At 30.8% G+C, this 13,867-nt stretch overlaps 3 protein-coding genes across 5 annotated transcripts; 2 read left to right on the top strand and 1 right to left on the bottom strand.

The window, feature by feature from the left end:
* The first annotated feature begins 262 nt into the window (after nucleotides 1-262).
* Nucleotides 263-4,633, top strand: LOC125062980 (alkaline ceramidase). 3 transcript variants are annotated; one of them, XM_047669182.1, is made up of 6 exons: nucleotides 263-384; nucleotides 630-831; nucleotides 943-1,099; nucleotides 1,173-1,272; nucleotides 3,082-3,219; nucleotides 3,978-4,633. In XM_047669182.1, the coding sequence occupies exons 2-6, from the start codon at nucleotides 739-741 to the stop codon at nucleotides 4,294-4,296; spliced, it is 807 nt and encodes a 268-aa protein (XP_047525138.1). In that variant the 5' UTR covers nucleotides 263-384; nucleotides 630-738; the 3' UTR covers nucleotides 4,297-4,633. The 3 variants fall into 3 exon arrangements, with proteins under 3 accessions (XP_047525138.1, XP_047525121.1, XP_047525129.1); XM_047669165.1 differs by having other exon boundaries at nucleotides 278-464; XM_047669173.1 differs by having other exon boundaries at nucleotides 278-538.
* A 262-nt stretch (nucleotides 4,634-4,895) lies between these two features.
* LOC125063000 (6-pyruvoyl tetrahydrobiopterin synthase) lies at nucleotides 4,896-6,641 on the bottom strand. The gene is made up of 4 exons (XM_047669191.1): nucleotides 6,447-6,641; nucleotides 6,138-6,217; nucleotides 5,791-5,936; nucleotides 4,896-5,558 (listed from the first exon to the last, which is right to left on the bottom strand). The coding sequence occupies exons 1-4, from the start codon at nucleotides 6,512-6,514 to the stop codon at nucleotides 5,349-5,351; spliced, it is 504 nt and encodes a 167-aa protein (XP_047525147.1). The 5' UTR covers nucleotides 6,515-6,641; the 3' UTR covers nucleotides 4,896-5,348.
* Nucleotides 6,642-6,821: 180 nt separating this feature from the next.
* LOC125062913 (electron transfer flavoprotein subunit alpha, mitochondrial) lies at nucleotides 6,822-13,480 on the top strand. Its single transcript, XM_047669133.1, has 7 exons — nucleotides 6,822-6,999; nucleotides 7,098-7,238; nucleotides 7,520-7,784; nucleotides 10,207-10,422; nucleotides 11,528-11,679; nucleotides 12,318-12,428; nucleotides 13,299-13,480. The coding sequence occupies exons 1-7, from the start codon at nucleotides 6,958-6,960 to the stop codon at nucleotides 13,362-13,364; spliced, it is 993 nt and encodes a 330-aa protein (XP_047525089.1). The 5' UTR covers nucleotides 6,822-6,957; the 3' UTR covers nucleotides 13,365-13,480.
* Nucleotides 13,481-13,867: the final 387 nt, after the last annotated feature.

Genomic DNA, 13,867 nt, shown 5'->3' with positions numbered 1-13,867 from the left:
CTAAGGGGTATGAAAAATAGATAGTAGCCGATTCTCAGACCTACTGAATATGTATGTAAAATTTGATAAAAATCTGTCACGCCGTTTCGGAGGAGTATGGTAACTAACATTGTGACTCGAGAATTTTATATACATATATAAGATTCCACATTAACATTCTATAGCACATATTACATATATATCTTTGTTTTACTTGACACATTAAATACAGTATTAGATTATACACAGGTGTTATGACTTATGAGGCAAATGTAATCTGTGGAGGCAATAACAAATAATAAATATTATAATCGTTGTTTAGTGAACAAAAGTATATTACTGCAAATAAATATACAATTGCAAGATATTTCAACGTGTTATAACAGATGTGATGTGTTTATTTAGGTGCGATGATTTATTTAACTTTTTATGTTGGCTTTCAAATTGAAATAATATTAAAATACTAGTTACTCGGAACTCGGAAGGTAATACAGTGTATAGTATTATAATAATATATTATACAGTCATTCACAGGAGTCAGGACTGACACAGTGTTTTGGTAATATTAAGCTAGAACGGACGTAATTCTTTTCTTACACTTTATAAGCTTAAAAACTTACGAATTTAAAAATAATTTATGAATTTCGTAGATACAGCATTACTTAAAAATTACAAGTTCATTGCCCCGTGCATTTGATACCGTTACCTGAGAATACAATAACATCTGTTATTGACTAGTTCAGAACAAAAGACTGAAAGATGTGGTCGCATTTAGAACGTGGCAGTTCGCCAGTAGATTGGTGTGAATCTAACTATTCCATTACACCTATGATAGCAGAGTTTGTTAATACTGTAAGTAACATTTAATTATAATATATTATTCCACAACACTTCATTATTTTCTATTAAATAATTAATTTGGCCTAATAGGCTTTCTTAAATTTAATTAATTATATTTTTCAGGTAAGCAATATTCTCTTCTTCTTACTTCCCCCAGTGTTAATACACCTATTTCAAGGCTATGCAAAGTTCTTTAATCCCGCAATTAATGTCTTGTGGTTGTTGTTGATGGTGGTTGGGTTAAGTTCTGCCTATTTTCATGCTACCTTAAGTTTAGTTGGTAAGTAGTTGAATATTTTGTATAACTAAAATATGTGAATGTAAACCTAAACTCATAGCAAATCTATTTACAGGACAACTTCTGGATGAGTTAGCAATACTCTGGGTGTTCATGGCTGCATTTGCAACATTTTTTCCAAAAAGATATTTTCCAAGTTTCTTAGGTGGTAATCGGTAAGTTTATTTTCAATGTATAATTCAGATTACACTTAGTTGTGTATTATATTTAAGGTATTTTGGCTGTAAATCATCTTGGGAAAATTATTATTATGTAAACCATAATCTTACTACGAAACCTTCCGTTAACCTACTTATTATTATTACTGATAAAGTGATGTATAAAATCCTGCAAAGCATATATAAAAATAAAAATTAGGCTACAAATAGTTGGTAGAATATTGACATTTGTATATTAGTTGTTTTTCTCTTGATGTTTTATATAAATTTATTTCAACTTCATTAACCAACAAATAACTTTAAAGTAAAAAAATTGTATATTTGCTATATAGAAGCTAACATTTGGTGGCTAAGTGAGTATTGCATGACTAGGAATAGTTAAGTATGTTTAAACATCTTATCATAATTTGAAGGCTAAAGTGAACAATAAAAAGTGTAACGCTTGTAATCACTCTTAATCTACAAACTTTAGGATGCAATTTGCTTGATTACAAAAATGTTGTAAAACATCTAATATTCTTAACTCATTATTGGAATTATTTTTGGTAGGGTTCAGGGTTAAGAGTGGCGCGCTTTATCCTACCTAATATGAAAGTAAATTAACAGTGTGTTAATAATGTTAAATGCTAAAATTTATATTTTCTTTGATATTTTAGAAGTAAAAAAAAATATATTACAGATATTTAAAATATAAGTAAATCATTCCAAAAATAAACTGAAAAGAATTTCCTGGGTGGCAGCAGATAGGTATAGATTGGTTTTGTTTGAATTCGGTACATTTACTTAGGATTATAGTTGTTAATAAAATCCGCGCAAAGAATGTATTAGATAAAAATAGCTACTACATATAAAGTACTCCAGTGCAAATGTCCTCAGATATCGCATTGGTATGTGCCAACAATGTTGTCCTATTTGACCCTCATCAGAATTAGGTAATGGCCTACAGCTGGTGATAAGAAATGCCTATTAATTTGACCTTTAATATTGCGTGTGCAGAATTCGTAATCCGCAATCCCGGAGTCATACGTCGTATGAATTTCACATGGTTTATTGTAATAAATTCTTATCAATAAGTGCGTGCCGATTTCACAGTTATTTTCACCTTATGTTTCTTGCATTTTACAACAGTTAATTTTCGACATGTACTGCACAGGTTTCATATAAATTAGCGAAATTATTTTAAGGTAACGAACCTTGCTGATCTTGCACCCTCTTGGACGTCATGTATACGAATCTATTAGACACTAAGATACCACTAAGTAGGGAATGTAATCCCGATCCTGCGAGATCTCGTGCCATTTTAGATCTATCCCGAGGCATAACATGACGAAATCTCGTAGGTTTACGAAAATTAAGTAGCAGTTCTATCAGAAAAGATCTGATCAATGAACGAGCGTATCTCTGAGCGTCGAATAAATGCAACCAGAACGTAGATTGTTATTATTACTTTGAACAGTTGAAAGGGGATGAAATTTTAAATTTTCCTAGCAAATATATCGTAGGTACGGTAGGAAATTTAAAAAAAACTATCAAACGATTATATTGTCATATATCCTTTTAAACTGCTGGTGGAATGTATGTGCTGCTGCTATAGAAACCACCACGACTTTTCAAGAGGAAATAGAAGAGACGCTGAGAGCAGCTTAAAGTCCTTCGCCTGTTTCAGCGAGATTAGATAGATTAGAGTCACTCATAAAAAACAGATAAATCTATATTACTTTTTTACAGTTCGCTTATAATAGCTTACTCATGCTGGTTTCGATTATTTAGGTATCTGCATGACATACAAAACTTGTTTTGTTTCAGGAGATTGCTAGCGTTATATGCTAGCGTATTCTCCGTGTTATCGACGGGATTTCTCGTGATGCATCCGAAAGCCAATGCTTTCGCTCTGATGACTCTTGCAGTCCCAGCACTTGTATTTCTTTGCAAAGAATTGAAAAGGTATGTTTTTCTATTAGCTTTTACCCATGCATATCTTATGACTATTGTTTTGTTTTTTACTATTACAAATTAATAATAATAATAATAAAATTAATATAATTATTATTAAAAATAATTAAACTGTGAAATTGCCATTTGTATTACCCGTCTGCCCAGAGGCGGATTTGCAGACCGGCTCTAGGCCCCAGGCCATGTGCTGCCCCTTTCTCAACACCTATAGACGAGATACATAATTAATTTACTATATTGCCCACCTTTTTTGATTCAGAAAATTTGTTAACGTTAACTTAAAGCTGCTAGTTTATTATATGTATTTTCCGAAGTTTTAGGGATGATTGGACATTTAAATAAAACATTTAAAAAACGGTTTTAGGCTTTGTTTGTTAATAAATGTTTTACAAAAGTCGTCTTAGGTAAGTGCAGCAAAATCATTTATTAAATCTTCGCAATCCAATTTGCTTAAAAAATCCTGGGCTTATGTTCGACTTCTGAGTTGCTAAGATCATAAGACGTAAAAATCCACAAAGGGCAGAACATTATTGGATATAATTTTACAATTATTAAAAAAAAATTGGCACGATTTTCCGCTCTTCGCATCTTGCCGCCTTGGGCCCGGGCCTACTGGGCCTTAGGGCAAATCCGCCTATGCGTCTGATTAAAATTTTCTTGAACAATTCAAACAATAATCAAATAGTGATATTTAATCCGAGCACGATGTAACACGTTACCGCTATCTAACGACAGAATTGTGATTCCAGAGTTAAATGTCCGCGCGTTTACCGTCTTGGTCTGCGATGCGTTGCTGTGAGTCTTCTGGCAATGTTCTGCTGGATCACCGACCGAATGTTCTGTGACGCCTGGCTTTATATAAATTTTCCATACCTGCATGGAGCCTGGCACATTCTTATCTTCATCGCAAGTTATACAGCCTTAGTTCTTTACGCCTATTTTAATGTTTCTGAAGAGAGACCGGAGCAGAAGCCGCAATTAAAATACTGGCCGAAAAACGATTTTGAATTAGGAATACCATATGTAACATTAAAACATCCATACAAAAAGGATAATTTAGCTATTTAATTTTTTTTCATAAACCATGACTCATGTGAGTTTATAGTGAAATGTTTATCAGTATATTCTATCTGTGATGTATAGTTTTACTAACAGTGATTGAGTGCAATTTGTAATTTTTTAAGATTTACAAAGAATTTATTTTTAAATGTTTTATTTAGTCTAAATCAATCACAAAAGGTATACCCTTTTTTTGGTAGCTAGGTACAAAATTGATGAATACAAAAAAAATGTAATTTGTTGTACTGACTTATTTATAATTTATGGTATAATATTATGTAAAATGACATATTGTGATGAAATAAATTTTATAATTTGCTACAATATACATGCATTTTGTTTACACCTATTTTTATTTCTGGCAGAGAACACTTTAACATTAAAATTATCAGAAATATTGTAGGATAAATGACTTGGAGATATTTTTTTGAGAACACACGTAATTGTGGAATAGACTATGTTGTGTGTCTGATATGTACATAACATATCAGATTCTAAAGATTTGTTGGAGCCCTACATTCAGAAACATTGTAGATGATTCAATTATTATCTATTGGTTTTAAAAACATTTAGGAATAAAGGTTTGGGTGGAAAATAAAAAAAAAATCTGAAAAAAACAATTTATTATAAAAACTTATTAAAACAACCATCCCAAGAATAGTTTTTAAAAAAATGCAAGGTGTACCAATTGTTAAATAAACTGTGCGCTAGAATAACATAATTATTTAAAATTACAAAGTAGTGGAGCATAAACATTTTTGTAGTAAACTAGCAACTCTTAAGCTAATGTCATAATGGAATGGCCTTTTAAAATGGCAGTATAAAAATAATCAGATTCATAAATTCAATCTATTTTCTATTCACATTCCCACACCACAAACATCGGTTGGAATGTAAAAAGTGATGGATATTACATGTTAATAGTAATTCATCACAGATTTAGATATATTATATATATAGAATAAAATTTAATTTAGATAGTTATGTTAATTTGAAACCAATTGAGTCATTCTTTGATACCATATATTGTTCCTGTACCATTTTAGTTAGGGTGAACTTAACTAGTCCGAATCAGAAGACACATGATTGTGGTTTCCTGGATGTAAGTGAGAAGAATCCACCTTTTTGCGGGGAAATGTAGTACCTCCACGATACACAACATGGTTCTTTTCAGTCTCCAAAATTTTTACTTCATGTAGCAATTGTGGCTTTGGCATTAACTTTTGCAGTTGATCCCAAATGAAAATTGCCAAGTTCTCAGTAGTACTCACCTGTAATTTTATTTGATTTATTATGCTTATAAATCTAAACAAAACTTTTCTGCTTAAAAAAACTAATATGCTTACAGATTGTATTAATAAAATAAGCCTCAACATACAATACTTCTTTTACAAGATAAATTCAAGAACAGATCTAGACGTTAAACTTAGGAGATACTTTGGTATTCTTCATCACTATTACATTTGTTATATTATGTTCAAAGCTAGTGAATTTTAAACTTACAACAGCTTTAAAGTATGGCACATCTTGATCCAGATTTTTATGATCAAGTGGATCCATTATTGCATCTTTCATGTATTGTTTCAGATCATGTACATTCATCACCATTCCTGTTTGTGGGTCTACTGGACCCTTTACTGTTACAAGTACTAAAAATAAAGGATAAATTAAAATATTTAAAATGAATGCTAGGTAAATTATGCATTGGTTGCATTATTTGTTATATGATAGTCTATTAATTATACAGTCGCAACAAAAAGTATAAGCAACATGTATTGGATTCTTGCTCATCCAAGCATAAAAGGTGTGCAATATATTAATAAAGAAAGTTAATTAAGCATTATTATTACCAACATAATTATGACCATGTCCATTAGGATTGTTACATTTTCCATATAATTTTTTATTCTCTTCATCACCTAAAAAAGGGCTGGAAATATAATTAAAATTGTTATTATAAAATAGTAAACTATTATAGACAAAAATCCGATAAAAAGGTTAAAGACCAAAATAAAGATAATACAAGTTTACTATTATCATCAGTTGCTTAGTTTTTATTGATAATTAATAATAAAAGCTATTATTGATATCGTCGTACAACTATGGAACAAGTTATTATGTCGCAATATTTTATAATGTAACTTCGAAAATAAGCAAACCTGTGTAATCGATGGCAAGAACTGAAAGTTTCTCTTCTCGTTATAGACACGATTGGTAGGGAAGTCATCTCTTCTTCAATTATATTAATAATAGTCGTAGGTTACGAAACTTATAAGATATAATAATAATACTTTAAAATATTCAAACACGTCCACGAAGTGAAACGTACCTACTATGAGTAAATAAATTTATTTCACATTTCACAATTCACAATCAAGTATGTTTTTGGACTATGTTCACAAATTGACATTTTGGTTTACTGTCAACTTCTATCCGTCATTTAATTGATGGAAGACATTTCTTGTTTTTTGACTTTGACTTCTGACTTAACTACTGTTGAATGACGATGGAGAGACTTTTTTTCAAATATATTGGACTTGTGTGGAGTGTGGACTTTGACTTATGAGTTTTGCTATTGCCGTTTTTTGCCTATTTGCTCATTAGAAAGTGGTCCGTTAGATTTTATAGAGATTTAAAAGTTTTTTATTTTATTTTGCTTATTTCAAAACAATGTTCTCTCCGTTTAGCAGACAACTGCTTTTCTACACTCAGGTTTGTAAATTTGATAAAATCTTTTTCTTCATATTTACTTTGTGAGGTTTTTGTATACCCAATTGCCTTCTTCTTTTGTAAACATATTTATGCTTTAGCTTCGTCGCCTCCAAAGCACGTTGGTAATAGCCGAGCATAATAATGAAGCCTTAATCGCTGCCACCCAAAACACTTTATGTGCTGCAAAGAAAATAGGAGGAGACATCACTGTGCTGGTTGCTGGCACCAAATGTGGCCCAGTAAGTTTATATCATTTAGGAAATAAGTAGTAGAAGCCACTAAGAATCTAAGTTAGAGTTACTCTTGTATATAATACTCTACTCTGGCGAATTATTAAAGTTACATTGAGATTGAATCTTTTATATATAGTTTATGTTTTATCAATTAATAATTTAATTTGTAAATCTCCTAAACTAAGTAATATAGCTTGAAAAAGAGAGAAAGTCTTACACTATGTCATTGATATTAAGAATTGTACTGTTTATTTTACTGTGTGCTCTAGCTTTTTCTTGGATTTCAGGCTGCAGAAGCAGTTGCAAAAGCTAATGGTGTTTCCAAAGTACTTGTAGCAGAGAGTGATGCCTTTAAAGGAAATACTTCAGAGTCCCTGACACCACTAATATTGGCAGCTCAGAAGCAATTTAACTTCACACATATTTTGGCACCTGCTACTGCATTTGGCAAAGCCATCCTACCTAGAGTTGCTGCTAAACTGGATGTGTCACCTATAACCGATATCATTGGTATTAAAGACCCTAACACGTTTGTTAGAACTATTTATGCAGGTAAGTCCTCCTTCATCCTGTCCCAGGTTTAATTTATGGCAAAAATATAAAGTATTAAAAAATATAGGGAGTAACATTAGATAAAATTGTATGTGCCATAATAATAATAATTAAAATAATAATTTATTTATTGCAAGAACATGGTAAAAAATGTTAAGGTGATACAATCGTAAATCGTTCACATATTCTGCCACACACAATGGCACAATTGTCTTAAGGAATTTTACATTATTAGTCAAAGTCAATTCTTATATTATCTAATAACTATAAATAAACTATATACATAACAACATTAAATTCATATCAATTACAGTGTTTCACACAAATAATCATTTATCAATCATAGGCAAGTGACAGAACTTCAAATAGTGTTTTACTTAAAATGTATTCATATTTAAAATTCATCCCTATGTAATACTTATTTTAATTTTTAAATAACATTGTTGAAGGTTATTATCTTATCAAAGTTTAAAATTTCAATGATGACACTTGCTAATGAAATTGTTATATGATCTACAAGGTCACTATAATTATGTAACTATAAGTAGTATGTAAATGTCTAGTGATTTACATCTAAGCATTTCTAAAATAAAATTAAATGGAAATATAATGAAAAGACTTAGATAGACAGATTTACAAAAATAAAAATAAAAATGTTTTTAGTGAGCTAGACAAAGTTTGTAGCATATTCCAGATATAGTTTTTGTTTTATAGGACCAAGGGTTTTAGAACAAATGAGCAGTAGTTTATTGAGTGTCTCCTGCAGATGGACGATCACACTGCCTGAATTACACACAACGGACCTATTGAGAGTCTAAGTAGGGATGTGAGGTTAATGAAAAAGAATTGATTTTTCTTAATTTAATTTTAATCAAATTGTCAAAAATCGATTTTATTAGAAATAAATAATTGATTTCTGCGAAAAATAATCGATTTTGAAAAAAAAATTATTTTTAATAATTTTATCTATTTTTAATTATTTTATTTTTTTTGTCAATAATAAACCTAAGAGTTCATATTAACAATTTATTAGGTTAAATATCAAATAAAACGATATGAATAAAAAAAATAACCAATACAAAACTAAAAATCAAAGCGAATGTTTCTTTAAACATTCAAGATAAGGAATAAGGAAATCAAATATCATTATTGATACAAATTTTCAGTACCGTTAAATGTTTTATCATAATAAAAATGAAATTATGAGCATCCCATCAAAATAACAACATTATTGTCTCAAAAACAAAAATAAAAATTGCCATAAATGTCCAGTACTATTTTATATTTGACTAGTTTTAAAATAAAGTACTTAAAACAATAATTTAAAAACTAAAGGACTAGGTTGTAGTCTCAAAAAGTAAAATATGAAACAAATCTTTTGTTAATCTTTAAGTTTAAACAATAAAAAAAATTAAAATAATTATTGTCATAAATGTCCAGTCTCGTTTTACGTAAGAGAGTATTGAAATAAAATGAAATGATAAGTAGAATAGCTAAACGACAACGTTAATGTATTGTCACAAAATATTTAAAAATTTTACATTTGATTAGAATAATTATTGCCATAAATTTTCAGGTAAGCAGTTGAAAAATAATAATTTTGATAATCTCTTTCCTTAAATACGGTTTCGTGTTTTCCTGACCATATTTCCCGCTTTGGAAAATAATCTTTCGGATGGAGCAGAAGTGGCCATCACAGAGAGATGCTTTAGAGCCAATTCGGTTAGCTTAGGAAAAGTCCCTTCAGAGCTCTTCCAGACATTGAGAGGATCCATAAGATACCGCTATCGGATCTGCAACGTATAGATCCAATTCGATATTTTTGACCATTGATGGGTTAGATGCCAAGACCATTATTTTTTCGTGATGTACCTGCCATATATCTTGTCCGTTGACCGTAGATTTCAATGAAACAGATGATTCAGAACTAGCCCCTTCCGAATTATCATAATTTTTAGTATTCAAGTTTAAACATTTTTTTAGTTAAATTTATTATTTTTGAGAACGATAAAGGGTCATCATCTAAATGATTAAAAAAAAAATCTAGGATCCAAAAACGTTGCAACCGAAAACAGGTGCACTTTTTGGATGTTTTCGAATCTTTTATTAAATAGCGCACTGTTTATGAAAATCGATTTAAACGCTTAATTTAGATAATCGATTGATTCAAAATCGATTATAAGAAAATAAAAATCGATTCTTTTTTAACATCATTAAGTCTAAGTGCGTTAACTGAGTCCACAAACCACACTGCCAGAAGGATCTAGAATTATAAATTGAGTTTTTTTATAGAATAGGGGGCAAACAAGCCAAGAGCAACCAAAAAGGGCAGTCATCGAAGCCCATGGGCACCTATTTACTTAAAGTTATTTAGTAACTTTACATCTTATTAAAAGGCTTTGATATAACAATTGAATTACAGGAAATGCGATACTGACATTGGAAGCAAAAGATGCAGTTAAAGTCATCACAGTGAGGGGCACAGCATTTGCTCCGGAGCCTTTAGAGGGAGGATCTGCAGCACAGGAGAAAGCCCCAGAAGGCGATTATAAGACTGACTTGGTGGAGTTTGTTTCACAAGAGCTCACCAAATCTGATAGACCTGAACTTAGCAGTGCTAAGAACATTGTTGCTGGTGGTATGTTATTAAAGCTGATTTTTAAATATTCCCTTTAAGGACCTATCCTATCGCCAAACTCCAAAAAAGTACATTGTTTCTTTCCATTTTTCGTTATCGTTTCTTGAAGTAGGGCGAATGGAAAAATATATGGTGGAGTTGAGTCGTTTATGTATCTGTCACCGTAAAATTGTAAAAACCGTTAGATTGTAATCTATCTCGCGAGATTGTAAACTGTCGAAAGATTGTCAACTCAACATACTGCTTGCAATTTAACGTATAATACGTATATTCGGTAGTTATATGAAATTGTTGGAAAGTAAAATTAATCTGTAATTGACCAAAGAAGTTTGAATGATAACTAAGTTAGTGTAGTACAATCTACCGAATACCGATAACCGATAACCGATAGATTACAATCTAACGGTTTTTACAATTTTACGTTAACATATCCATTTTAAAAGACCGATACACGATTTAAATAACTTCGCTCGATAGAAAAAAAATCCAAACATAGCCAATTTTAACACTTTGAATTCATTTTATGACGAAAATGTATATAGAATATAATTTTGAAATTTACACGATATATTTAATCGCAAGCCAAGTAATCCATTTCAGAAAAAAAAATGATAAAATTACATTAATTTAATGTTTTACATAACTAATTGTTATTACGTGCCGACGCGACGCGCCTCTCCACTGCGCACCGCAGTCCACCCCGAGACACTGACACAGCAATTCGTGCTGGGATAGGGCCTTAAAGTTTTTGATTTAGGCACAATTAAAGCAAGATATGTAATCTCTTTAGATTTTATTTTGTGTGCATTGGGCTAAACATTTTCTATATTTTAAACATTTTAAAATTTCCGAATGACGCCATAATTGCCTTCTGATTTTAAAACAATTTTTCAATCGGTTTTTGTAAAATTTTATTATTTCAAAAAAATACAATGACACTACTACCTCGAGGTCTTGGTCTTGGCAAGTAGGTTATCTGCCTATATTATATTTAGATTGTAACGATTAATTTTTGAAAAAAAATCAAATTATACTTCCGCTATGATATCTATTACCGAAATGTGTTGTTTTAATGTGGCTGTTTATATATATAATGCATTTACAGGTCGTGGTTTGAAATCTGGTGATAATTTCAAGCTGCTATATGACCTAGCTGACAAGCTGAATGCAGCAGTTGGTGCTAGTCGTGCAGCTGTGGATGCTGGCTTTGTCCCTAATGATCTGCAGATAGGACAGACTGGCAAAATTGTTGCACCTGTGAGTATTGGTGCTAAATTTGTTATATTCTATTTGTTCCACTTGTATTGGAGCAAATTGAATTCAATACTTGTACCATAACATTGAGGTTAAATCTCAGAATCTATGAGCAGCTATGAACAAACAAAATTTTGAATCTTCACTTAATTTCGCAGTACTTTCACATTTAAATAATATAAATATTTTTAGTAATAATTTGTGCAATAATATGCAATGTTTCTCTTTATATCTTAATATATATAAATTACGTGTCACGTTGTTTGTCCGCTATGGACTCCTAAACTACCGAACCAATATCAATCAAATTTGCACACCGTGTGTAGTTTAATCCAACTTAAAAGATAGGATAGCTTACATCTCAATTTGTACCCGTAATATTATTTTATTGCAAAATATTTGTTTATTATTTGATAGTCACAATTCTAACAGATGGCGCTGTGTTGAAAGTACCAACGTTTCACATAAGCTACAATTTAATGGCATAACCACCAAAAAAGCATGGTGGTCCCCATTACTGGTGTTCTCCTACCGTTTCTCTTGAATAGTTTACTACTATGTAATATAACAAAAATCTTAGCCACAGCAACGCTTGGCCGAGTCTACTTGTAAATATAAATATTTTTCTTTTCTACTTCTAGGATCTCTACATAGCTGTAGGCATCAGTGGTGCCATCCAACACTTGGCTGGCATGAAGGACTCCAAGACCATTGTTGCGATTAACAAAGACCCTGAAGCACCTATTTTCCAGGCACGTAACTTCTGAATAAAGCATTTGCAACCGACTTAAAAAAGAGGAATTAGAAAATATTTTAGTGATATAAATATATGTGTATGATTAAGCCAAGCAAGCGTGGGTATTTCAAGTGTATGTATGACCACAAATTGCTTGGAATCAAAAAGTCATATTGAGATGATTTTAATTCCATTTAGGGAACTGGCACAGTTTCATCAAAAACGGTTTAGTAGTTTTTAAAAGAAGTTACGCAATCCTGTAGGGGACATATATAATATTACTAAATAATGTTGAAAGGTATAAAAAGTCAGTCAAGATCTTCAAACTACTTTTAATATTGATATTGACTTATAGATTGAGGTAAAATTTTTGATTAATAATTTTTGAATTTACAATAATAAACTGATATAACATGATGCAATGGTTGCCGGTGCTTATAAAAAAATTGTAAAAAATCTTGGCGTTTTAAATATGACGGAAAATTTATTGCCATTTCTTCACTAAATTTAAAACCATTGAATTTTTTTGACAGACGTTCATAACGTTCGATTTTAATAATAAAATAACCTTCAATAGTAAACAGCAAACCGGTAAAAAACCTAAATTATAAACTTTGAGGTGTTTAATTGTTAAAATGTATTTAAATTGTGTTCGGGTTTATATTATAAAGTCAATATCTAAATAGTTATTTCATAATTAAAAAACGATGAACCAACGACTACGAATAACTAGGCCATCTTGTAGTGCAGATTCGTCAATATCCTTTAATTAAAATACATAATAATCAATTTTTAAGGGAATATTGTGCTTGGCTAAATTCCCAAAATTGATTTTATTTTGTCACAGCAGTTAATACAATAACTTTACTTTAATTTTTTTTTCTAGGTGTCGGACGTAGGCCTGGTAGCAGATCTGTTCAAGGCAGTACCAGAATTAACCTCCAAATTGTGATTCTGTAAAACTGTAGCTAAAATTATATCAATTGTTGTCAGAAATTTTAAAACTATTATTGAAGAGAATCATGTATTTTATAAGAGAAATGTTAATAAAATGTAAAGTTTTCTTAATGAAATTTTTTCATTACGAGGTTTATCAAAAACTCTTACAGCCTAATTGGAAATAATATGCCTAGTAATGGTATTATTATAACAAACTTAGTTTATACATACATATAAGAACTTCGGTGAAGTCATGCATATGTGTATTTGTGTATGATTGATATTTTTTGTTAGAAGTAGAAAAGCCAATCAGAATAATCTAACCACGAAACCAAGGAGGCGGCCTATACTGGTTCACATAATAATGCAGTAGTTAGTTGGCCAACTCTGCCAACTACGAAATAGATGAATAAGGTTAAGAGGCTTATGGTCGAATTTTGTATTAAACCCAGTCGTGCCACTTAAACTATTAATGTAAATGTCGCAGCCAATCTTAATTAGCCGTTCAATTAACAG

The sequence above is a fragment of the Pieris napi genome, chromosome 1, assembly GCF_905475465.1.
Source record: "Pieris napi chromosome 1, ilPieNapi1.2, whole genome shotgun sequence".
NCBI classification, from domain to species: domain Eukaryota; kingdom Metazoa; phylum Arthropoda; class Insecta; order Lepidoptera; family Pieridae; genus Pieris; species Pieris napi.
This window is presented reverse-complemented; position numbering and strand designations above follow the sequence as displayed.